This window comes from Dreissena polymorpha, chromosome 8, assembly GCF_020536995.1.
Source record: "Dreissena polymorpha isolate Duluth1 chromosome 8, UMN_Dpol_1.0, whole genome shotgun sequence".
NCBI classification, from domain to species: domain Eukaryota; kingdom Metazoa; phylum Mollusca; class Bivalvia; order Myida; family Dreissenidae; genus Dreissena; species Dreissena polymorpha.
In genome coordinates, this window is record NC_068362.1 from 59,386,361 (window position 1) to 59,414,329 (window position 27,969).

A 27,969-nucleotide genomic window follows, 5' to 3' on the forward strand; every position below is an offset into this window, starting at 1 on the left:
ATAAAGTTTACGAACGTATTGTATACGTTCGTCATTTTCTTCACCATTTTTTACAGGATGAAGCCTCGAAATGATTACGTTAATATGAGCTTATGCATCGGTTGACATTGTCCTTCTCGGGTTTACATAACGTTGTAACATACTCAATGGTGTGTAATATAAATTTAGTGGCCCCCATCAGCTTTTGTTGTCAAATGATGACCCTGTGTCAAAACTTGTACCACACCACCGGGGTCACATGGATAGTATAAACGTTATTAGCAAATAACTCAAAAGATGTTATTTTCTCAAACCTAATAACAAATATAACTCAATGGAGCTATATAATGTCACTTGTTTGAAATATAACAGTTAAGGTATTAACCTGGAATTTAATATTAAGTAAAATGCAAATGAAACTTCCTTTGTTAAATGTTTGAAATAAAATACTAAAACAATACGTATACACCATGATATCGTTACAGGATATTGGGTGAGTATGGTATCAAGAATTCACCTCTAAACTTCGCAACGTGGTTGGCATTCGGCGCCCCTCTGTCTTTTGTGTTGACCGCGGTTGTCTGGTTCTGGATGTACATATTCTTCATCAGAGGCCGGTGAGTATGCTTGACAATCCTCGTAAACTACGATCGACAAGGCGCTGTGACAATCCAAACAGCGCCTATCAACGGCACAGACCTAGTTTTCTATATTGACAATATATTGTCTTTCAAAACTCGTCGTAAATTCTGAAACAGATGCACGTATACCCAGGAAATAGTAGAATTGAACCAAGTTCAGAATGCTATGATACCTATTGATAACAATGAACCATACAGTTTGACGTATGTTATCAATTTTAAAATAGTTGATCAAGTTATTGTATATCTATCTCTTTGTCTTTATAACACTAGTTGTAATTAACATTATATATTTAATTACTTCTGGTATGGATACGGGATAAACAAAATGAACCTAATGCAAACGCAAGTTGAATAATGGAATACTTAAGTCGCAATCTCGGTCATGCTCTTGTTAGTGTGTTGTTGGTACGATGGTTAGTTAGTGAGGATTTCCTTTCAATCGAATTGAGCGTCTTTAATATGTTTTCCGAGGTACACTTAACTCTTCAAGCTTTACATTAAAGAGAAGTATTGATATTACCTGTATTCGCGTATGTATCCAACAGAGATTGTTGTCAGAGCACCAACAAAGCTGGTGCTGCGAGGGTGAAGGTCGCCATCCGCGCGCAGTATGAGAAGCTTGGACCTATCACGTATGTTGTATAAGGTGTCCTGCATTATTAACGATCAAATTAAACAGATTAGTGATAACGAAAATTAGGTTTAAATCATATTGATATTCATCTATTTATTATAACTAAGAATGAAAAACATGTGAAACGTATGGAAGGGAAAGACCGCCAATATTATTTATCACCAGAAATGCTACACGTGTTGAGTATTCAGCTAATATGTTCCATGTTGCAATTATAGATTATACGTACATGTCAAATAATATCAGTTTTAATAAGCAATGTTTGAAATTTAATGTTTCAATTTTCAACAATGCTAATTTTAAAGGTGGAGACATCTCAAATGTTCATATTGTCCATTGTCCAATTAAAACTGTTCAATGAATAAACAATTAAATGTCCAAAATGTAAAATATACATTTACTTTTATTATTAAATCGAATACACCACGCACAAAACTTTGTCACAACTCTAACGCTTCTTATCAAAGGTGAATGCCAAAGGACACAAATTTGCAACAGTAACTTTAACGAATCGCCGATTTCCACTATGAGCATTTAAACACGTCTAGATTAGTCATCGCGTATCTTTACATCTTGCAATGTTACAAGTTGATATTTGCACAGTTATAAAGTCTGTAATCTATACGCCGTGGAAGCGCCAAAATTATTTTTCGTCTTAGCCAGGAACCAATGCCTCGATTACGGGCAGGGAAACATTGTAAATGTAAACAATGATTCTTCTGGTGCACAGGTGTTGGGCGCGTGGCCAAGTCAATTTAACACTTTCAATATGTCATAAAAAAACATTTTTCATCATTTTGACCAAACATTTTTTTCTGATATAATATATATAATATGTAAATCGGGAATTAGTTTCCGGCAATTTCGTGTCCAGGCCCATGTCGATCAGACGCTCAATGTAAATACGGTTCTCGGTTTCAGGTATTCGGTTATTCTGAGGCGCGGAACCAATAGTTGGATAAATAGCGTAAGGTGAAGAACGGATCATCGTACACGATTGAAATAAACATTCACAAATAACGATTAATATATTAGTGTTTGGTGTGGACAAAAAAACAAATCTGTGTTGTTCGTTTTTAAACACCTATTTGTTTATTGTACTAATACGGATTATGTTCGGTAGCTGGGATATTTCGATAGTTTTACTCATGTAAAAATCGGCACTGAACGTTCGGTCAGACGAGAGCCGACCTAGTATTTCTACGAGTTCGATAAATGTTTGCAAGAAGCCGTTCGTGGTCATTTTTCGTCAACAAACCTTTCCCAACAAAATGGTACATAGTTTACGAAAATCGACCGCCATTTAGGCACTTAATGGCTTAAAATGTTGATGTAGGTAATTTTCCTGTGTCAAGAGATACCCACCTTAGATATTTATATATTATATCAGAATTTCTTTTGTCAAAATGATGAAAAAATGTTGTTTTATGACATATTGATAGTGTTTAAGTGACTTGGTCACGCGCCCAACACCTGTGGCAACTACTAATGATAATTTGCACCCTAACACCGGTTGACTTGAAAAGGCGTTGTAAAATGTTGAATTGTGATTTGTCAACTTGTATTCTGTACAATTGTATAGTACATTGTATTGTATTTTAAGATGCTGATTTGTAGCAGATTACTAAAACCGATCGTACAACTTAGCAAATATTCAACATGCTTATGTAGTTTGTCAACTTACTTTCAGATTGATCTATTATCTTTTATTTATTATTATGACTACAATATAAGGTATATGAAGATGTAGACTTTATATATGCATTATCTTCTTTTTCAGATCTGTAGTTTAATAAGTTGCATGTTTGTTTTTAAACATTTGAACATTTTGTAGAATCGGAACCTACAACATTGTACACTTAACAATCGTCCAAAACAGATATTAAAATGTTGCATTTCAAAAATTCTCTGTTAAACAAATGAGCTGAATATTCAACACATGCAACATTTCTGGTGATGAATTATATTGGCGGTCTTTCCCTTCATAAAACGCTGGAAATCCTTTTAATTGCTTAACTAAAGAAGTACCCAACGTAACCGCGTTGCATTTTGCCTTCAAGAAAATCTGTTTTAATTTGTCGTAAATAAAACAAGCCCAATGACTAATATCGCAAAACCTTCTCGGTGAAACTTTTAACCCACAAACAGTCTTGAGATTGAGATGTAATAATGTTTTAAGACGCAAAAACTCGTAATTGTAGGCAAAATATGATTAATAACTTTTAAAGTTGGTGTAACTAGTAAGACGTTATGACGACCTATTATCATCATAAAAAATATTACGCAATCGGTCAGAGTCAAAGAACAGATAGCTAATAAAAGGAAAGTTAAACAATTACAACACTTAAAATGTTATAATATATAAATAAATAATATATAGGTTAATGATATAAACCTAACCATAACGCTAAAAAGATGTAGCAGGAAGCCAATCTAAACATGCACAATGCAACAAGTAGCGACTGAAAAGCTCAAAATGTAGGAATGAACCGTCTTAATATAATACAAGTTGCATGGGTTTAATAAATCACGCGTTTCAAAATCATCGGATAGATATTTAATTTATTATCTAAAAAAGGCCCGTTTATACTTCAAGAGTCGTTTAAAGATTGCAGCGAAACATCAGTATAATATTTAAGTTTTACAAGTATCTTTTAAGAAAAAAGATACTTTGTGTTATTTCGACATAACTATCGATAACAATTGTATTCCATTATGATAAGTGTCCAACTATTTCTTAACATTTTTTTTTATAAAAAAAGTGTAATTAACCATAAGTACTTTATTGTTATCTGAAAATTCTTAAGAACGCCACATAGATATTGATACAAAAAAATAGTTTGGAACAACCTCTGTGAGGGATCTTTTTAAGGCATTTTCCTAAACACTTGATCTTGCAAGCAAACAAACAACCAGACATTACACTTCCTCAATACGCCTACGGATTTCTGTGTTGCAATAAACATAATATACAGGTTTGAACCAACGTGTCTCTTGCAATTCAATCCAGGTTCAGCCAGGCTGCCGTTTCCGTGCATTTCGTCCTGCTTGTCGTGTTGTGGGTTACTCGTGATCTCGGAGGTGAATACGGTTGGGGTCACATCTTCAAAAAAGGGTTTGAATCTTTTTTGTTTTATTCTGTAAATATATTCTTTTGTATTTGACAATATACTCGGGAAAAAGCCTGTTTTCCTGACATAATTCCTTCAGCTTACTGTAAAAGAACTCCATGTATACAATATGAAACTCTTAAAATTAAAGTATATCTCAAAGATCGCGTGTTCAGCAAAATAATATGTTGTAACGAATGGTACTTCTTAAAAATTATAAAGCAAAGCACATGGCTTAATAAATAAACGATTAAGCCAAACCATTTCCAGCGAAAACATAAGAAGAAACTTAGCTTCTCATTTAACTATAGTGTGTAAATGTGTGATTCAATAAAAGGATACATTACTGAACTATTGAATGATGATTGAATGGATGGATGGATGGATGGATTGGATGATAGAATGATTGAATGAATAAATGATGAATGAATGAATCAATCAATGAAAGAATAATTGAATAAATGAATGAATGAATGAATGAATGAATGAATGTCTGGATGGATGGATGGATGGATGGATGGATGGATGGATAGATGGATGGATGGATGGATGGATGGATGGATGGATGGATGGATGGATGGATGGATGGATGGATGGATGGATGGACGGATGGATGGATGGATGGATGCATGGATGGATGCATGGATGGATGCATGGATGGATGCATGGATGGATGCATGGATGGATGCATGGATGGATGGATGAATGAATGATAATACATGAAAAAAATGAATGAATGGATACATGAATGAATTAATGAAGGACGAAAATAATGAATGAATGACTGGATAAATACACTAATTAATGATTTAAAGTGGGTATGCACGATTTTGTCCAATATTTATGAATTTGTATAAAATGAGTACAAATAACTTATTATAAATATTGTTCAATATAAATTAAAATAAAAGTTAAGAAAAACATGTGTCGAAAAATGCGAAATAAGCCAGATATTTACTTCTGAAATTGAAAATGTCTGTACAGTCGAATTCGCCAGACTGTATACCCTGCATGTACGATGTGAGTCTAAATTTAGTTTTAGTGCAGATTCGTTCATACGACACAAAGACACAATTTTGTTTTGCGAATCATTTTAATTTCCTGCAACGATATGTATTTATACGACACACGAACACTAACTCCGATCCTAATAAAAAGACGAATGCTTCGGTTATTGTAGGAAAACGGCGCTAATTTGTCTTTGCTGCATTTTATTAAATTCGCCTTCAATGTATAATATTTATTGCCTATTTTGTGTTATTGTAACATATTTTTATCAATATATTACAATTTAACACATATAAAAATCGTGCAAACCCACTTTAAGACATTAATAAATAAATTAATGAATTAATAAATGAAGGACTTAATGAATGAATGAATGGTTTGAATGAATGAATTAATTAATTAAGGACTGAATAAATGAATGAATTCGTAATTAATGAAATAAAATAATAATTAATGAATTAAGGACTTAATATATGAATGGATGAACGGATGAATGGATAAATGGATGAAGTGAAATGTAATCATGATTGAATAAATGAATGACAACATGAAACAGTCGATAATTATTATGTTTAAAGTTTCGATTAATTTTATGTTTCAGCTTTGTTGCAGACGGAGTCCCCGCCATATTTGTTGCAACTCTTCTTTTTGTGTTTCCTTCAAATTCCGAAAATCTTTTGTTGGAGACCAACAGGTAACTATTTTATTTTGTTTAATTTGCATCTTAAAGACAGGGATTTCAATAGATTTTAAAAGCCAGGAGTCAATGACCCCTGGACTAAAATTTGGAGGAGTCAAAGAGAAAAATGCTGGGGTCAATTTTAAAGTGCAAAAATAAGTATTCATGAATTGTGTTTTTGTCTGTGTAATGAATAAAGTTGGTTTTAAAAGTTTAGATTTTAATATTAAAACCACTACATACGTCCCATTGATGAAAGGTTGTTTGAAGACCTTCCTGCTAATCTCAAAAACGAATTGAAAACTATTTTGAAAAATCTAACAAAATAAATAAGCTCGATATAAGCATAACACCGTGTAATTAATATCTATTACTAACAACTATTTTATTATACTTTCTATAGACTTTTATTTATAAAAATGTATAATGAATATACTGTTAATATCTAATTATTAACAAACAAACGTTTCTTTGACGAGGCATAAACTAAACTTTAATTTTTATGTTATAGATGCATTTTATAGTATATAATTAACGAAGACTTATTACATGTAGTACCTATGTTCATGAGCAAACTATCTCTCCGTAGTAAGTGTTGCAAATTCGTACGATTTGTTTACTTAGACCACCCTATTAACGTAATGTATTCTCAAGCTTTAGAGACGGTTTTAGGCAGCCAGAGGCAATACCAACATGCCCCCGTAGCACATACTACAGAGCTTTGATCGAATCCTTGGTCAATGTGCTGCAAATACCACCAGCAGCAAAGAATTCAAAGACTTGTTTCTGGTTTAGAATTGTACTCTGAGGATTCTCTCTTACTTCACCATGCACGGAAATTATAAGCCAGACAAAACACGTTGTGGAAGAAAAGCAAGAGAAAAAAAAGTCAACCGGACGGAAATGAACACCATCGTTAAGTGCTTGTTCACAACTGAACAACCACGGTTAAGACTGTGAACCACCCTTTCCATCTTTGCCTCCGGACTCCAAGGGGCGATCGAGAAGAAGAAGAAAAATGGAACATGTGAAACATCTAATCTATTCGATTGCGGCTGCTGAGAATGTTCGATTAGGCGTAGTCATAAATCTATGTCTCTTAAACAAAGAAACATATTTGTAATTGAATACCTTTATCAGAGCTACAAGGAAATCCCTCATGCCCCTACTTTCCATCCAAATGGTTGCATAGAAAGTTTCGTGGGCTTTAAGATTATTATTTCTGTCTTTAAACGGACGATATATTTTTCTTAAATGGCATATGTTTATCCGCAGGTACAAGGGAACCCTTAAAGCCCCTTATTTCCTGGAAGGTGGCTGCAGAGAAGGTCCCGTGGGGCGTGGTATTTCTGCTAGGGGGCGGGTTCGCTATGGCCAAGGCCGCCACGGTAAAGTGCATTTGTTTAGAAAACGGTTACACATGTATTGTAAACGTTTATATTGGTAACATTTCTTCGAGATAGTGCATAATAAGTTAATCAGAATGCATTCAATCCTGATTAATATTGAAAACGTTACGAGCACAATAAACGATGATAGTCCTGATGATGATGCTATCGATTAAGCATCCCTTTTTATGGATAAAAAGTGTATTACTTTGGACAATTTTGTTAATATGATTTATTTGTTTTGTTTTTCATCTTAAATAATCGATTATAAAAAAGCATAATGCTCCAGCATTTAAACAAGCTTTAAAAAAGGAAAACAGTTACGTTTGAAACAATCCATTAAACACGTGTATCCTGTTCGTCTTGGCAAACCGTTTGAATGCTCTAATACAATCAGTGAAAATGTTAATATATTCATAACGTATCCGCTTATAGAATATCTTCATAAGACAACTTTTGCACCAAGCACTGAAGCCCAATTTTAAGAATACATAGATACAAAGGACAAATCTATCATAAACGTATAATAAATATGTGAAAAGAAGACCGGCATGTCCGCCTGGGTAGGGGAGAAGCTGGCCGTACTTGATTATCTCGACCCCTGGGTGCTGAACCTGGTGCTTTGCTACATCGTGGCCGCTCTAACGGAAATGACCAGCAACACCGCCACGTGCACCCTAATGATGCCGATAGTCGCAAATTTGGTACGTTTTGTGTGAGACAGTATATTCACAAATTCTTGTTTTACAAATATTAATTATAAACTATCATTATTCAGTCTTCAGGTATGCGAACAGAAAGATTGCTAAACCATATTGCCCACAAACAATATTTTTTATACATGTATGTGCAAAAACTGTCAGCTTATTATTCGATCGTCATATGTGTCATATTTGAAATATCCATTGTTAGATGTTGAGGAAAACAAACACCCACACACTCAAGATGTTACTTCTTCCTTTCAAGGCCATCAATCTGAAGCAGAGTCCAATCTATCTGATGTTCCCCACAGCCATAGCCTGTTCTTTTGCCTTTATGTTACCCGTGGCAACGCCACCCAACGCCGTCATTTTCTCGTATGGATACGTGACAGTCAGCGAAATGGTGAGTACATTGGTTTTGGCTGTCGTATATATACTCGATCGCGCACCTTAAATAGAAACGTGCATAACTGTCTTTAAGTGAGGTGAGTTGGAACTGACTTACACAATGGCGTCGTTTTCGTTTTTTTTCCACAAGAAGCCGCCTGTATTTTCAGCCCGGTTAGCCAAAGGGAGATATTAAATGGAGACTTTTAACACGGTATATTTTTAGCTACGAGCAGCCAAATAGATTGGAATCTTTGTATCAGCTCTGAGTGAAATTTATATAAAGTGACGTCACGGGGACTAGTATCGCCTTTTAACATATTAATTATTATATCTGAACGGAATTTCGATAACGCAACTGAAGTGTGGTAAGAAATTGGTGTAGGCCTTTTTTTCATCTTCTGATTCATCAATAAAACGATGCTTGTTGATAAATATAATTCATTAAAAGAATAATATCGTTTTGATGCGTGTCTATTTTGACGAATAAACCATTTTAACAACCTTGCAAACGTTTTACTTTTACTCTACGCATCCTTCATTGATTTCGTTTATGTTAATGAGTATTTTTTTGCATCTTACATTTGTGTGGAAACTCTATACAAAAACTTTGAACGGATCATACTAATGGCCAATATTCATATTCCAAACAATATCCTAGTTTATTCGCTCTATGTATGTGTGCGTGAATGTGCGTGTGCGTGCGTGTGTTTATGGTTGGATGTGTTAGTACGTGCGGGCTGTTGATGTTGATTCGTTAACACTCATAGTATATTGAATTTCCTTTGGAGACACAACAATTAATTTAAAATGTAACTTCGTAATTCAATGATACTGGCTTAACAACGAAACGAAAAATATATTTCGTACATCCCACGCATATACGCTAAAAAGATTCGAATATTCCAAGATTTTTTTACAATAACATTATTTATATATATATGTATTGAAACGTGTTGAAACGATGATTCGCGTTTATTATCCCCCGCCATATGAGGAAGGATATTGTTTTTGCGTTGTCCGTCCGGCACTTTTTTGTCCGGAGCCATATCTTGTAAGTGCTTTGGCGGATTTTATTGACACTTGGTATGAGTATATATTTGGATAAGAGGATGATGCACGCCAAATGACACTGTACACCATCTGTTAATAACGGATTTATGGCAATTTGTAACTTGAAAAAATGCTTTTTAATTTAAGCTTAGAGCTTTATCTCCATTAACACATGAGCCAGAGCCAGAGCCATGAAACTTGTCATAGCTGTTTTCAATCTTCTGGGGGTGCTTCACATTCAACACCCATAATCCTAGGGGCTAAGGTAAAGGCCACACATTTGAGGTCAAAGATCAATTATTCATTATTTAGTCATTCCTTAATTATGCATCAAGTGATTCAGGAATAACTGTCCACAATTGTTCTTCATCATCTAGCTGAGTGTCAAATATAAGATCCGGGTTGCTAGGGTCATGGTCAAAGTCACACACAAAGGTCAAAATCACACATTTTGAATCCATCGAGAACACTTTGTGTCCAGAAGCATTTATTTGGCGAGGGATATCAATTCAACGAATTTGCTTGTTTGTTTAAAATCCATTCTTTTTATAACAATTGTATTTTGTTTGTAATTGCAGACGCTAGCAAACCAAAATTGAAGGCTTGACAATTTGGATATGGCCAATTTTCAAGACGTTTTTACTAGCACTGAATATCGAAACTGGATGAAATGCCATTTTGCACAAAGCCTTGCTAAGGATGTTCCAACTGATGTTGTTGAGGCAGAGATTGAATCGTTCGTATTCAGATACTACAACATGCTCAAGGCACTACGCTTCAGCAACATGGCACAGTATGTTACAAATGCATGACTCCTAATGTTATACAATGCCCTACAAAGAACGTGTGCAAAACAAAACACAGAGGCTGTAAATTTCACAACAGTGTCGCTCTCAGTAACAGAAGATGTCCAACGAACGGCATGTGTGATAGTGTATGCAAATCGATCATCGACAATCATCGTTTTAAAGGACCTTCCTGGAAAAATACGGACGCAACCCAATGGTGCACAATCGCGTGGTCGATCGCTAAATGTTACATGCCCCCAGATGGTTATGGGAATGTGAACACGGCTCATGACACCGATTTTAACGGCATCGTGAATATAATTATCAACTGTATCAAATTCCAGAAATACTTCAAAGACGACCAAAGCAAATCTGCCAATATATGTACAAAAGTAATATCTTTTCAATAAGATGGCGATGATTAATGTTCTCTTTTCGTGCTTTAATGAATTTTTATTATTGTTCAGGGACATTTTCCATGCTTAAATAATGTCTCTCTTTCTGGTCTTATTTAACATTAAGTACGGTGTTTATCATTTTATAACAATGGTTCATAATTATATACTTTTTCTCAATATTCTATTTTCTGAAACTTAATTGAAAGAAAATTAATCAATTGATCTTTTTAGGTTAGGGACAAGTGCAAAACGCTAAGACATTCCCCTACTATAACGATAGCTGATGACGAGATGGGCCATTTTATTGACACCCTTGTGGACATCCTAAATGATTCAGTATACGTAAAGAATCATTCTAAATTTACTGAGACAAGCCAAAAACTACTTAAGGTAAAGACGCAAACATCAATAGAACGTGTATACATTTTGTGTTTTCAAATAATTTAAAGATTCCAATTGTAAACACACTTTGCAAAAATGGTTTAGCGGCGATTATTATTATATATGGTTTATATGTTAGGAAATTGGAAAATTAAGGTGTTTATTGCTGAAAACACCCAGATCAAGATGAATAAGGTGTATATTTAACGCGCATCAACTAGAAATTTTCGAGGGCCTAGCATAACTCAAACTGTAATTAGTGATGGAAAAGTTCAAAAGAATTACGTTGAATTACTGGTATCGTCGCTAAAGGACTGCCTGTGATTATCACCTCCATAAGAAATTCAGCAAAAAAAAACGGAATAAAAGTTATTTTCTCTTAACCATTTAAATATTGGATTATTAAGTACCTTGATCTGACAGGCCCGTAATGTAATTCAAGCTTACCACTCCACGCACCTTTCACGTCTCAAAAATATCAAAGTTGTCAAATTAAACAAACGTTCTTTACCAAAAACCTGTATTGGCAGTTTCTTTCAACAAATGATTAATAATACATAATCGGTCACTTGTGTTTTGTCTTTGCAAACCACTTTGTTGTGTTTTATCTTTGCAAACCACTTAGTTGTGTTTGTCTTTGCAAACCACTTAGTTGTGTTTTTCTTTGTAAACCACTTAGTTGTGTTTTGTTTTTGCAAACCACTTAGTTGTGTTTTGTCTTTGCAAACCACTTAGTTGTGTTTTGTCTTTGCAAACCACTTAGTTGTGTATTGTCTTTTCAAAACTTTAGAGTCATTTGGACATCTTCTTCTGTGCAACTTAAACATATTTTACTTTAGACCACCAGGGAACAGTCAAGCTACGTTTTATCCCGAGGCGGCTTACATAAAGTCTAATAATACAATTTATTCAACTTATTGTATATGTATATATTTCAGTTGAAAACAGATGCATTAGGGGTTTCTGCAACAGACATGAACAGAACGTTATAGATGCGCTATTAAACCTTAACACTATGTTCAAGAGCTGCAGCGATCTAAAGCTTGAGGCCCGCGACTCTTTAAAATTACAACATATGCTTAATGTGGCAGACACTTGCACCATCTCACGGGTGATGTTCGAACCCGCATAGAGCATGTTCTTTCTGTTGCAACGATTGAACCGGCGTCTTCGAACAAAACGATTGGCGCCGTTGCGGCTGCAGTCGCGGCTATAGCAGGGGTTGCAGCGGCATCAATTAGTGTCGGCGGAGCTGGACCTGCGTCAATAGGAGCCGGTATAGCAGCTGCTACGTTTACCACGACTGCTGGATCCACACTTGCATTTGGTATGGCAGTTATATGCGCGGTTGCTGTGCCTGTTGTGCCGATCACGCTAGCATCACTTTATGTATGGCGTCAATTCCGTAGACCAGTTCAACACTAAAGGATAACAGAAGAGCCCTCAACACCAGAAGTAAACGATCTCCATCATATTAAAGATTTGCAAGAAGCGGCTATTACATTACGGAAACAAGTTAAACAACTGGTTGACCAGAGTCATTTAAAGCCCTCCAAGAATAATCAAATTTAAGCTTATACGGTACAATATCTGTTGAAGGAAAATAACTCTCATTACAGAAAACAAAACACGGTTATTCGTTGGTAAAGAAAATCAGTTAATGGGTTTATGTTCGACGCTTTTGGAAAGGATAAAATGTATATTATACCGTACTTTTAGTACAAAACGTAGTACTTCTGATTTAATCTAGATGTTATTATATGTGATGGTGCTCCTCTATTTTAATATTTTAGAGACAGAGACATGGCATTTGGTTTTTGTGAAACGGATTGTGCATGAAGTCCCTGTTTTAATATACAGATGCAAATACAGTAACTTGTTGTGAACGTGCAAGAGTATGGCACAAAAACCTATATGGTCTTCGACGGTGAAACATTGGTTGGGACTTATTATGAAAATAAATACATAAAAACCAAATTTACGTCTCTACCAGCCATCATTTACACATAGGCTTTGCGCATTGACCATAAGGCTATCGGTTAACGTAGAATTGTGATAGGTCTACACATTAAGATATATAGGCGTCTTAAACAAATATGTTTTAGTTATGCTGATATTTATTTCCAAAATCTGATCCAGGTCACCTAGAAAAGTAGCGTATCTACTAATCAACGCACTAACCAGACAACCAAGACGTTTCAAGACGTTTTTCAGCTATTTATAACTCTTGGTGCTGTGCAATTACCACGTATGGGAAACCGAATCAATCATTTACAATTCCGATGTTTGCATGCTTACCAAGTTCATAATTTCAACCTTACCAGAAAGTTGTGGTTTTAACATCCGCTCCTCACCTAGACGAACCTGGTTCAATCTCAAACCCGCTCACAATTGTTTTCAGTGGTACATGTCTAAAAAACGGCAATATAATTTCCAATATATTTAAGTAACACAGTAGTTAATTAAGACACATTCATAACATAATTCTTGGTTTTTAGACACACACTTTTTATAAGATATATCAATTTAATTTAGTAAAACGGCAAGAAACACAAGTTTTCAATCACATAGCGAACAGTTTAAGTCTATTTTTGTAGTGCTATCCGGATAAATTCATTATGTCGAGTATTTTTTGTATTATAACTAGAGTATAAAACAATGAAATAATTATCTATAACTGCAAAGAATGAGTATCGTATTCCTTAGATTGCAAATAAGGTTTTGCTCTCATTTATATTCATCTTATCATCACTGAAGTAGCAAAATTAAACGTTATATTTCAAAATATAAAAAAAATGATCAATTTGTTCTTTGAGAGTCTAAAACGAAACAAAAACTGATAGAAATGTAATAATATGCCATTTCTTAAATGATTTTTAGTTGTCTGTGATGGCTTTTTGTTCAACACACGTTATTAACAAACAACTGGTATGCATTAGGGTCACTTGCCCTTTAGTCGATTTCGCCCTTGAGTCGGATATTTTAATCTTTGTATTTTTCAAAGATCATTTTTGTTCAGCATGATTTGTGACGTTATAACTAATACTTTACCCTCTATACTCAAAATCATTAAAATTTCGAAATAAAATTTTATCAAATATTAACTCACGATGATTTTGGATACGTTACAGTATTGATAACTTCTGGTGACGGAAAATTCTGAATTTTTAATTATCGATTATCTTAATACCGTCGGCATTTTTGTCAGATACGTCACACAGCATTCACAAATGACTTTATATTGAAAACATAACCAAACTCAATAAGCCCTTGAGGCAAATGATACTCGCCCATAAGTCGAACATGAGTTTATGTACTGGCAGAGGAATACGGATGAGAAGTATCCACAAATACATTCCCAATTAACATGAATCAATCTATAAAGAATCCCATAGCTCACAAATAACAAGAATCATATCATGTTTTATCATTTATGTTTATACTCTTCTTTGCCACCCCAGTGCTACAAATTGTTCCGTTCTTGTTAAGTTCGGATAGACACTTTAAGTGACCATGTCATTTGTCCCTCATTTTATAACTTATTATCGTCAACATGTTGACAAAAGAATAAACTTATAAAATCAACACAGGACTTTTACTGTGCAATTTTCATTTTTAGTTGTTCGCTTGCGAACAACTTGGGTTTATACCACGCGTTTTCAAGCCAGTTTTCTTAGCTACGATAAAACTAATAACACCGCATCCCACCGAGAAAGAGTTGTATAATTTATGCCAGATGCTTCAGTTGTTCAACTTTATTCATTAACTAATGCAAACATAATGTGAATATCGTGTTAAATGGAATATTTTTTCGAACGGAGCGTATATAGAAAAGAACCAATAAACAATATTCGTATTATACGTTTCGTGGAAGAGAATGTTAATGAATGATTAAAATAGTCCACTATTTGCTGCGTCTTAATCACGTTGTATTTTTACTCAGCACAGGTTATTCATAATCTGAAGCTATTAATAGATGCGGGAAAATAAAACTACTGCTGATCGACAAGTATAGAGGGATATCGAGAGTCCAATACACTATCACGCGTCTGTTGCGTAACTTCGTTGATAGGGCCTGCTACTACAGCGGGGTTAAATTAAATTTTGGAAACGTTCTTTTGTTCTCAAAAAGTAGCAGCGATAGCTCATGTATTCAAGATTGCACGGGTGATAACAACACAATATTATAAGGTTAATCTTGTTTATATTCACAGTTATCAATTTATATAACGTTGAACATGAGTTCACCAACAACTACAGGTCTACTATAGACAACAACAAAAATGCTTCATAATCGCTGAAACCGAATAAAAAAACTCAATATAACAAGAAATATCTTTTAAAAAGGTAGTCGGCATAAATGCTTACTTTTGAATAAAATTTGAAATTTGCGTTTCTAAATAATTAAATTCAATACAAAAGTTTCACTAGTGTGTTAATTTTTTTCACTTGTAAGTCACATATTCACCGCATGAAATGTGTGTTGTTATAGTCAAACCACACATTAGTGTAAGTAGATAAAAATTATACTACGGGATTAAATATCATATGTGTCCTTACATGGCTTATTATGAGTGTATTTCTTCACCATCGAAATATATCGTTTGTTCATATTTGATTTTGACACATTAAAGTCACACTTTAATAGGCGCGTCATGCGAAAATGGGTCTCATGGCGTTTCGGCCAGCGTAGCTCAAGCCCAACCAGTGCATTTGCGCAGTCTGGTCAGAGGCGTTGTTGTCCACTATAAAATAAGTTAGGTGTTATGATCTCATTATGTATTTTCTGACCAGACTGAGAGATGCGCTGGCTGGGTGGGCTATAGATACGATGCGCGCATATGGCATAAGACCTATTTTCGCATGACGGGGGTTGTTTTAAAATATCATTGCGAATTGTTAATTGCACATTTCAGCACAATGCTTTTCGATATAATATTGAATTCAAAATAGCAAATATAGCAAAGTGGAAAATAACGGTAGCCCATCCAGGCGTTCAGGAACGATTTCTAGACGTGCTGACAGAGTACGGCAAACATTTGTGGTTATATAAATAAACTATTTTCCTCTTAGCGTGACACTATATTATTTCGGTAGTGTTTGTTTTGTCATCTTGGAAACAAAACTGTGTTTACCGATAGTCAATTATTTCTTCCCCTGACGATTGAGTAACCGAGTACAGACCCTGAAATTATGTGAGATGGATTTTAACGCGTAATTGTAACTAGGCCACAATGTGTTTTGTTTGAACATGCAGAGAGTAGTCCGGAATTCCCTACACTGAATAGTGCTGCATCCTTCACGATGTGCACAGACACAGTGATGCAGCCAAAGTTCAGAAGATTTCACTCGAATCAGCCTATGAAATATTTGAATCAATTCATTCGTGTCTGCTGGCGTTATGTAAAGGTCAAGCTGGGTAAAACAGCTACGCCGTGAAAGCGCATTAGTGTTCTAGGTAACAGTATACTAAATAATCGTTTCATATAGGGCTGTACTCTCTAAAAAAAAATCATATTTGTACTCTCTAAAAAAAATATCATAGTTGTACTCTCTAAAAAAATATCATAGTTGACAGGAAGGCATGTTTTACACTTCAAACTATTGTTCGGGTTTTATCTTTCGGAGATAAGGGTAGGGCATGAATAGGTGTTCACTGCTGAATCCCTGAAATATGAAAAACTCTAAGACTATAGTAAAGCATTGCACTGACGAAGGTTACATTCCACTAAGAAACGGCCGAAAAATGTTGCAAAAACAGTCGATTTTGATTCGTGTCAAGTTCTTTCTTGGTTTGAACATGACATATCTTTTTATTGCATAAATCGATTTCGCCTAGAATGGACTTTAAGAAAGGTATGGTTATGGGGGTCTCTATGTGCAAAATGTTGCATTTATTTTCGCTTAAAGTTGTCGCTTTTACATTGAATTATATAGGGAAACAATTTAGTATATTATGACCTTCTAAACTGATGTTAAGGTCAGAAACTGATTGACAACGTGTGAAATGCTAGGGTACAAGAAATGCATCAACAACAAAGTACGGATCGACAGGGCTGTTTTTATGATTACCTAATTCGTGAGTAAAAAGTATTGCTCGCCGATTTTTTTTTTGATTTTTTTTCATCAATTATCTTATTGTATATTTTAAATTTGTATATGGTGTCAAAAATCAAAAGTTGTTGGCACGAACTTTCTGTCATGAAATCATATTCTTACTGCGATAGGTATTCGATATTCCAACAATATTCATTTAATATGATGGTGATTTCAAATGTTCGTTTATATTTGGTTCTCATTATACCGATTTCATCATACTTTTTATGCATCAGAACGTCAAAAAAGGGACATGTTGTTTTTTTGTCCAAGTTATCTCTATAACATAAATAGGATGATAAACAGTGCACACACATCTCGACCGGTGTTAAGACACACTCTTTATAAATTTGAATCGCTTGTGTTCATTTAAACTTGCAATTAAAACAGCTATAACATAATTTTGACAAAATGAGTTGTTGTTTTTTGCGTCTAAGATCATGCAAAAGCGAACAACTTCAGTGCCTTCAGCGCTTTGATTATAAATAGAGGGAAGGGATAACCAAATAAATGCAAAATACAAATCTGTGTCCGTGTTAAATGCGTCCGATTCATGGGCAAATTCAGTGGGTATTATTAATCAACATTTTGTCAATGAACATTAGCTGGGAATCAAATAATTATTTGTAAAATAGGATTTCGTATGATTTTACAGTAAAAGCCTGCACAAGTTGAGTCCCGGCTTTGATCACAAAGCTTTTATTGCAGACTTATTCCGTTAACCCGTCCGACACAAGGGCAGGTTACTCTAGTTATCAAATTGACTATTTGCTAATTGCCAATCACTACAAGCAAACATGTACTTAATAATCTATAATTTCACACAATTAGAATAATCGGACAAATGGAAAATAACACGAAAATCATCATTGCTATAAGAATCTCACTTATTCATTATACATTTTTATAGTAACCACCATACTTACTGAATATTTACCAGAATATATGACTCATCGTAAGAAATATTTATTTTATAGTACATTCATATTATACAGAAATGTTAATATTGATCTCAACGTGTTTGTTTTTCGCCGGAAGCATAATCTATGGAAGCGCTGGAGAGCCATTTTGACTTCTAACTATTGACTTGTGAGTTTTGACTTGCGAGTTAGGACTTGTGTCTTGTGACTTCTTAGTTGTGAAATTTTTATATTAAACCGCTCTTGAAGACGGCGAGCGAGTGAAGACGGTTGTGCGAGAGTATGAATTTCGAGTTATGTTGTTTTCTGTGCACTCTGTTGGAGACAACAGTTGGTGTGGTCCCAGCCTATCTGCCTTTGTCGTCTCCGAATAATGAAAAAGCAACACTCATTGAAGGATATTTCAAACAAGGTTTCAAATGCAGTGACATTCTTTGATTTTTGCTTCTTAAGCATGGATTTTATTGTCACTACGTAAACTGAAATGAATCTTGAAGAAGATGAACCTGGAACGTCGAGGTGTACATCTGTCAGGCGCACTTAAAAAATGTTTTTCAAGTAATTAGCATGGAAATGCATTAAAGCGGACAGTCTGTCGGCTATCGGACGATATGGCGCCGGCTGAAGGTTAATCATAATACGAATGTAAGCCAAAAAGATGTTATGGAAATAATAAAGGCAATATATTCAAACGGTGTTGAAATGAGAAAAGCAGATCGACTTAAAAGACGTTTCTATTGTGCAAAAGGGCTAAACAACATTTGGCATGTAGATGGTTATGATAAGTTGAAGCCGTTTGGATTTTGTATACACGGAGCGATAGATGGTTTTAGCAGGAAAATTTTCTGGTTAGGAATTACAGTTTATATGTCTTGATAGATAAATCTTTGTTTGAATGATTTTATATCAAAGATAAACCTTTGTTTGAATATTATTATATCACTTTTAAAATAAACGCTAACATTTTTAAAAATAAATTGTCATTTTAAACATTTGAAAAAGCATTTTGTTAACCATTTTGTTGTTGTTTTGTTTGAATGTTCTTATATAAAAGATGAATCTTTTTTTTAAATGTTTTATATCACTTTAAAAATAAATGCTAACAGTTTTGAAAAGAAATTGTCATGTTGAACTTTTGTAAAACCATTTTGTTAACCATCCTTTATGTAAAATCTTGTAAATTTGTACCTTGACTTTTCAAAAATAAGGAGAGCTTTTTCTCTCACATAGGTGCTGACATTGGCATTATGCTCTGTCTAAGTTTGTGTACCTACGAAGATGTTTTCTAAGTCACTTTAGATATTTCACGCTTGCTGATAATAATGAACCCTTTTCATCGGCAAGAGAAGGTAACTCTGTCATGCATTTTATTAGAATTATGACCTTTTTATTCTTAAAGGGGCCTTTTCACAGATTTTGGCATTTTTTAACTTATTCATTAAATGCTTTATATTGATAAATGTAAACATTGGCACGTAAAAGCTCCAGTAAAAAAATCAAGAATAAAATTAGAAAAAGGAAAAGAACATTGCCCGGAGCAGGTTTCGAACCAGTGACCCCTGGAGTTCTGCCAGAGTCCTGAAGTGAAAACGCTTTAGCCTACTGAGCTATTCCGCCGAGTACACATACTTAACATATTTTATACCTTATATAAGCAATCATCGTAGTTTCACAAAATTTAACGACAAAAACAGAACTCCAAATTATTCAATCGTTTCGCGTTGCAACGCTTTATAATTTTTAGGTTTTAAAATCGTCAAAAGATGCATATAATGGCTATATTAGAGCATGGTAAATGTTCAGTATTACTGTTTCCTCACAAATATCATAACAAAAACGAAAATTTGCGAATCTGAAACAACTTTTTTCAATTTTGTCAATTTACCAAAACGTGAAAAGATCCCTATAAGAAAATATGTCCAGCTTTGCGTACTACCTAAACATTTTTCAATTATTTCAAATCCCTCAATATATTGTTTTAAGATTTTTCCCATTGGTTACCCATCATGGCCCCTTAAACCTCTTAGAAAGTGTAGATTACTCTGTTAAGCTTAATTTTATGGTTGTTTTACAAATTATATTTGATTAAATGTCTCGTGCTATGAAAATATCATATTCCTAAAATATACAATTGTTGACATTATCCTTTTTAATATCATTATAATTAAAGAAAACAAAGAAAACAAGGTGTATTAACATTTAAAACTAAAATACTATAAAACATTTGCTCCTTTTGGACTGTTACGTTGATGTGTTGATAATAACAAGTCTACGTTACTATTGCAATTATTTATTAACACACAACAACTATATGAATCTACCCGATGAATGTGAGTATCAAAGTTAAGAGAGACTGTATAAATCGAAGTGCCACGCTGACGCGGGCACTGGCTATTATACTCAAATGCACTGTGGCTCATGGTAGACTGGCTACGCTTGTCATGAGGAAGCAGAAATATAACACTTGGAAAATTTTGTCCTAGTTTGCGTACCATCTCCAATGGCAGTATCTTAATTCAGAGAAGCTATTCAGGAAGTTACTGTTTAAGTTCAGCAGAGAATGATATTACATGTACCATCATCACGAGGAAAAAAGTAACAAAAGGAAAATGTTTCGTATGCTAACAATTTGACGGGTGTTTCATATCCAAAGCTTTTTTTTATATCTATGTTAAATTTGCTAGTGAACAATTGCACCGGTGGAATGAGTACCATCAAAATAATTTGTTTTGCATTGATTTTAAGGTCCTTTGAGGCGCTTTATACTTAATATGCCCTTAGGCTAGAGAATTAAGTTGTTCAATTCATTCAGTCGCATTGTATGATACATTAAGAGCTTCGTGGTGGTCGATGTTCTGCATTTATGTATTGATGCCCTGCATTTTCAATAGAGGTTTTAACATAAAAGGTAAAGATCACCTTTAAGTGTTGGAAGTCACAAGTCGGCTGTCAGAAATCAGAACACAAGTACGAGATAATTAGTCACAAGTACCAAGTCAGAAGAAGAAAAAGGAAAAGATCACCTTTAAGTGTTGGAAGTCACAAGTCGGCTGTCAGAAATCAGAACACAAGTACGAGGTAATTAGTCACAAAACCAAGTCAGCAGAAGGAAGTCACTAGTCACGAGTACAAAGTCAGAAGAAGGAAGTCACAAGTACCAAGTCAGAAGAAGGAAGTCACAAGTACAGAGTCATAAGTACCAAGTCACAAGTCAGACTTTTGTGCCCTTAGTGGTGCGACTGCATTATTGTTTATATAAGCCTTAGTGTATTACCGTCATTCTCGAAAAGTTCGAAACCGACCTTACCAAGCATTACCAGTACTGGCTTGTAAAAAGATGTTTGAATCAGCGTCAGATTTTGTTCTTTCGTATACTGGACTGAAGACAGAAATACATTTATTTAAAAAAAGGACTTGATCAAAATGTGCAAAATAGCAGTGGCGTTATGACTAGCCTAGATCCATTCTTGCATATTCTAGACTAGGTTTTCAATGAACACATTTTAATAGCCAGAATGTAATCAGCTGAATGGCAAAGTGTGTAGGCCCTAGTTACTCTGCACACCTTAACAGACTTGGTCACAAAATTCAAAGATCCAGCTTTTTTACTGACACGTCAACAGTAAGAAATCGACCTTACTGAGCCTTGAATGTAGAAATCACTTTTGGCTTACATGACATATTTGTTAAAATTGACAGTCAAATGTAAATATATACGTATGCCAATTACATTATGGACTGTAAAAACATTGAATTAAAGTTAATATTATCAACAGAATCATCATCATGAATACAGTTATGATCGTCATCATTATAAACACCATTACCCCAATCAACTACTTATCACCTGCTTTTCATTAACAACATAATCATTTAAGATGTATCGATCATATAAATGATCTCCAGTACTGCCCCGTGCAATATACATATCTAGTTCTTGTTATGGGTTGACTAAACAGCAGACAAAAAATTGTGACTGTTTTAAAATGTATTTTTCGTCCAAAACTGATTAAACAATATCACGTTTTCGTTGCCAGTGTCGTTTACCTGTATCCACTTTTTTGCTTTGGACATATTCCTTTCCGTGAGCATATAAGACATATAAATACTCTACATTTTATGTGCCATATTCGTTTCCTGCGTTTTAATTGTCTCCTACCTGTTTCACCGGAGGGGACTTATGGTATGAGCCCTGTGTGTCCGTCAGTCCGTCAGTCCGTGAGTCTGTGAGTCTGGCACACTTTTCTTGATCCTGCGTTAACTTTCAAAGTTCTTAATATTTTTTCATGAAACTTAAAATATAGATAGATGGCAATATGGACATTATGCACGGCATTTAATTTTGTTCCTACGTCAAAAATTATGGTTGCTATGGCACGAATTATTTTTTTTGGAAGAACGAAAATTCCTCCTTTTCGGTATTAATTAAAAAATACCTAGATTGCTTCTGTCTTCAATAAATATATTCAGAAATCGTTAGTTATATTTATTTATTAATATACATAACTGTCTGTGTTGTTAATTTTGCCAATATTCTCAAATGTAGCACAGATTATCGCAAACATAAATTCAGGACAGTTTTTAGTTTAGGACTGCCTTTTCTATTTTGTTACTGCCCTTGATTTTTATCCACTGTGTTTCCTCTCTTGTATTTGGATTGAGAAATGTTCACCATGTCATAAACAAACACATTTCTTCTGTTGTCGAGTGGTGACATTATTTACTTTTTTTACTGATATCTTATTAAAAGCAAAATATATTTAACTGTTAATTATCATTCCTTTGCGTTGCCTTAGTCGTTTTTGGCCAATGTGATCTCCTGAAAATGCATGGAAGGTATTGAAGGTATTAGATGGATGGAATGATTAAACCCAGTTTAAGTGTATTTTTAATCCAATTGTTTGCATAGCGTTGAATTATCCGCAATTATGATTTCCAGTTTGAAACTTAACTTAGAAATGTACAGCGATGTATGACCTACATATATGGTATAATAAATACGCACATTAAATTGCATTCCAAACATTAACAAACAAACATGTAAAATGTGATAGTAGTTAGGCTTAATTTTCTCAAAATATTTGTTTCAACTAGCCCGATTTACCGAAACTTTTGTTACTGATCCTTACCTTTATATTATTTTGATAGTTCATTTTGAGTTTTCGACATTCGTTAAGTATCGGTCATATACAAAGTAAGATAAGTTGCAAAACGATTTGAAATATCATAGAAAATAGTAATTCAATACGTGAATTTGTGTAAAGAAAAAACACTTTCATTTAATGTTTAAAATATAGCATAAAGCAATAATTCAATAGTGATCAGTGTTCTTATATTTGTTATATATGCGGTCACATGCTTTACGAAGTTCAACTGCAAAACAACAAAAAACGAAACGATGGATTGGATGATTAGAGCTCAAACGGCGGTTTCCATAACGAAACATTAAGTAAATGGAACATAAGCGGAACACAACTTTAAGGTGCATAAACATCGAGCAATTTAGGCTGTTATGCGTAATCTAAATTCAGTCCATTGCATAGTGTCGTTAACCGAGATTATAAGAACGCAGTGATTGTGTGGATCGAGTGGGGAGACCATTACATAGTGTCGTTAACCGAGATTATAAGAACGCAGTGATTGTGTGGATCGAGTGGGGAGACCATTACATAGTGTCGTTAACCGAGATTATAAGAACGCAGTGATTGTGTGGATCGAGTCTGTGACCTCACGAGCGCTAAAAGTAAGCCGTATTCTCTACGACAGGGTGGACTGAGGTTCGAATGCAATCAAGGGCTATCAAATGTCCCCATTTTAAAAGATCCTTCAATACATCCGTGCATATCATCATGGATGTGTTAACAACTTATTGTAAATGGTTATGATTTATATTGATCTTTTTTATTTAGTTTTTGCTCAATCTAATATCAGGAGGGTGTCTAACGTGCAACGCGTCTGTTAAACAGACGATAATAAGTATACATGTTTATCGTTTGATTTCGTTTCCTGCAAATGTTGAATCGGGGCGTAACTCAATGTATTTAACGCATATTAATAGTGAAATCTATTCAGTCGTGAATGCCACGAGCAATTAATTCTTTGCTCGTGAATTGAGTTCAATTTAACGTTTGGTTAATGTCCCCCACGCACATTGCGCGACCTTCACGTAGTACAATAAACAGTTTTTATGAAAACGCTCAATTTACCATTTCGTTTCCGCTCCCACGAACATGAGGATCCGGAGCGCGATTCTCTTGTGGATGTTCCAGTGCTCGATAGCGGCTGCGACAATCAGACCCCCGACAAACAACATGTTGGTGTCCTGAAACAGCACGGTGTGATTACACGGGTCGTGCTCTGAGAAAACTGGGCATAATGCTTGTGCGTAAAATGTCGTCCCAGATTAGCCTGTGCAGTCCGCACACGGTAATCAGGGACGACACTTTCCGCTTGTATGACATTTTTCGTAAAAATGAAGTATCTTCTTAGCATAAATCCAATTTAGGCGGAAAGTGTTGTCCCTGATAACCGTGTGCGGACTGCACAGGCTAATCTGGGATGACACTTTACGCGCATGTATTATGCACAGTTTTCTCAGAACACGACTCACATGTTTGTCGCTTTTGTTTGCCAATTTTATTTTTATTGAATTTAATAACAACAGCAAACGCAAGACAACGTGTTATATTACTCAATTGAGGTCAAACTGCGGCGGCCATCACTTAACAAGGATGATGGACTCGAGCTACCCCGGGTGTATGACAGTCTCCTCGTATCACGTGACCCTTCACCGTTCATGTGACTGTTACGTCAGTGAACCAGTGATCAGCTGATGAAGAAGATGTGATATCTTCGAAAATGCCAAGGTAAATAAACCGGCTCTGAGTCCAAGAATTCACTCAATCATGCATCAACCAGAGAAGAGAAACCTACATGAACCTTTTCTTAACTGTTTTACTTTACACCTGTAACTAAGGTATTTAGGCGGGGTGAATATAATGTTTACATTCATGTATTCTTGTGCGGTGTCTTTGACCGAAAGCACTCCGACGATCGGGAAGAGGAACACAGGAATCAGTGACGTCACAGCGATAGGAAACGCTTCTGTGAGCCAGAATATCGCCAAAATTAAAACGCAGTAAGCACATTTTGCCACCTGAAACGAGGAAACATTACATTGGTTCTATAGGTTTCCACGCAATATGTGTGGTTTAAACTCGTTTTGCCTCTACGCGATCAGGGTTCGCTAAACTTAAGGTTTGTTAGTGATCATCATATCTGCCAGGTGAGGTTTCAACGGAGTTACTCGATGCTTTTTTTCCAGCATTCGCATCACAAGACTACACCTACATTGTTATTAAAATGAAATAAGTGAATTTGTTGCGGGCCCATCAAAATAATAATATAAACGGTTTTGCACTCGTCTTGTTATCATCAGTAATTGTTCACCGTGAACAACACCATCTTAATCGACATCATCAACACCACACCGAATACATATTAATTGGAAAAAAATATTATTACTCGGTATATAATCAGTTGTCAGTCTATGATACGCACTTCATCTCGTTACATGTCATTAGGATATGCACCAATGAATACATGAAAACATAATAAAGATATGACATATAGGTTGTTTTTTTAACACGGGCTACCGGGTTTAACTCGTGATCTACATAAAAAAGTATCAAATTAACGCTTGGTACATTCACCTATTAAGATGTAGATCCTACCTGGATCCGTTTGTTGATGAGGTAAAATTATACATGTATTAATTACTTGTGTTCTCTAAACAAATGTTCTTTATTTATGAGAAGAAAGTAAAGAATCTTGTTATGAGATTATTTTCTCGACAGGGATTTAATGGATGATCCCTCAAAAATCCACGGTATGTTTTAGGATTGGCGACTACTGTGGGATCGTTGAGCGAAAGCGGAACACTCGAAACTTATATGTAGCGGCAAAAAAGCTGAATCAAATGTCGTCCAAAAAAGCTGAATCAAAACCTGTGATCTTAAAACATGTCGTTTTTTATGTCATATCACATGTTTTTTTTTTGTATTTCTTAAATGTATGTACCTAATAATTATCTTTGAGAAAGATTTGTATGTTGGGATACTTGTTTGCAAAATGTGTACTTAATGTTTCCCTTAAATAGATTAAGTTGAATTTAAACGAGACAAGCATTACATTTGTTTCGTAATTAAAGGCCACCGGCCCAAAATAAAATATACAGGCATGTCACATTATACATACATGAGCTGTGAATTGTTTTATGTTTATGATTTCGCATTAATAAATATATGAATACTGCTATTTCTTCAATTTTAGATCATTTTTCGTTTTTACCAGATTAATAAAATCGATTTCTCCTCTGTTTCCTCTTTTCCAGGAAAAAAATGTGCATGTTACGTTCTTCGTTAAATTTAGAACAATGCAATCATACATGAAATTCGTTTTCAATGACAACAGTTTGTTTTACATTTAGACAATGTATACAATATATATTATCATGTTCTATACCAAAATGTCGTCCAGTTTTAATAAGAAACCTGTGGTTGAAACAGCTAAATCGTGCAAGTGCTTTTCTATAGTAGAATGGTATTTTAAGCGAAATATGCTTTTCTAGTTCAAGTAATGATTGATACAATCTACATCTATATGTTTCACATCTAGACGAGTCGAAATAACTCCCTGACTATTTTTGCGTGTTACAACAAATAAGGCGATCTTTAAAAAGTTGTAAAATTATTAAATAACAGATTTTCAACAGAAGTAGCCTAATTGGTCTTCCCGATTTCATCCTTGCGTTTCAACATTATATAGAACAGTTTTTGGGATATCTATGAAATGGCATGTGAATAAGTTTACACCAGACTTTAACACAATTGAGATGATAGTCTACACATAATTCTAATTTATATTCTTAATTTAAATTCTAATTTGATTTGTATCAACCCTATGTTCATACAATTGAAGATTTATTTACGCTTTTGTATGCACACTACAGTGATGCTTCTGCAAAAATAGACATTCAAGTTCTATGTTGAACACAAGTAGTCGTGAATGGACTGATAGAGTGTAAACATTTAGAGTATCGATTGTTAGTTATTTATAGCCTGCAACGTAAAAGAAGAGATCACGCGCTTCGTTGTGTCCTGATCGCACAACATAAGAATTGGTCAAGAATCTAAGTGTTGTTTTGTGTTGGGACAGATTGTTTGGAAAATGTTTAAATAGTTTTCAAATGATCAGGTTTGCTAGAAAGATTACGGTATAAATATATAAAAAATATCTTATCTTATAAACATTTGTTGACAAGCTTCGTTGAAAAGTTTTGAATATTAGCTTTTCATTTACAAAAAAAAAACCAACACGCAAACAAGGCAAAACTATTTGTATTCAGTCATAACGTAGGTATGTTGACATTACTTACCGGTCCGCCACCGTCAACTAACAGAAACGGCAAAAGTACAATCGGCGTTAACGTCACTATTAGTATGTCCTTGATGTGCAGTAAATCCCTCAGCGCGTTTACAAAGCTAGCTCTATATGCCACCATGATTTACTCGTACGTTCGGTTAGAAGGCGCTGATTAATTAACGCAAATGTGATACTTAGAAGAAAAAGGTAGACTCTATTTACTAAGAAAAATATGACAAACAAAAGTTTATTTATTTATTGAAACAATAGCCATGCATAGTTTTGCTTGAAATTTAACTGTATGCACTGAATGCTCATTCGATTTGTCAAGTTTCACACTGCACAATATTAACAACTGTTACGCCTCACAACTGTAATAA

General features: G+C 34.6%; 1 protein-coding gene across 1 annotated transcript in view; it reads right to left on the reverse strand.

Annotated features, from left to right (window-relative positions):
* LOC127840562 (Na(+)/citrate cotransporter-like) overlaps window positions 1-27,728 on the reverse strand; it is a 51,000-nt gene extending 23,272 nt beyond the window's left edge. Inside the window, exons 1-3 of the mRNA XM_052368973.1 lie at window positions 27,603-27,728; window positions 25,173-25,322; window positions 24,373-24,488 (exon numbers count right to left, since the gene is read on the reverse strand). Of these exons, the coding sequence (XP_052224933.1) occupies window positions 24,373-24,488; window positions 25,173-25,322; window positions 27,603-27,728 (392 nt within the window). The remainder of the gene's footprint in view (window positions 1-24,372; window positions 24,489-25,172; window positions 25,323-27,602) is intronic.
* Between the last annotated feature and the right edge of the window lie 241 nt (window positions 27,729-27,969).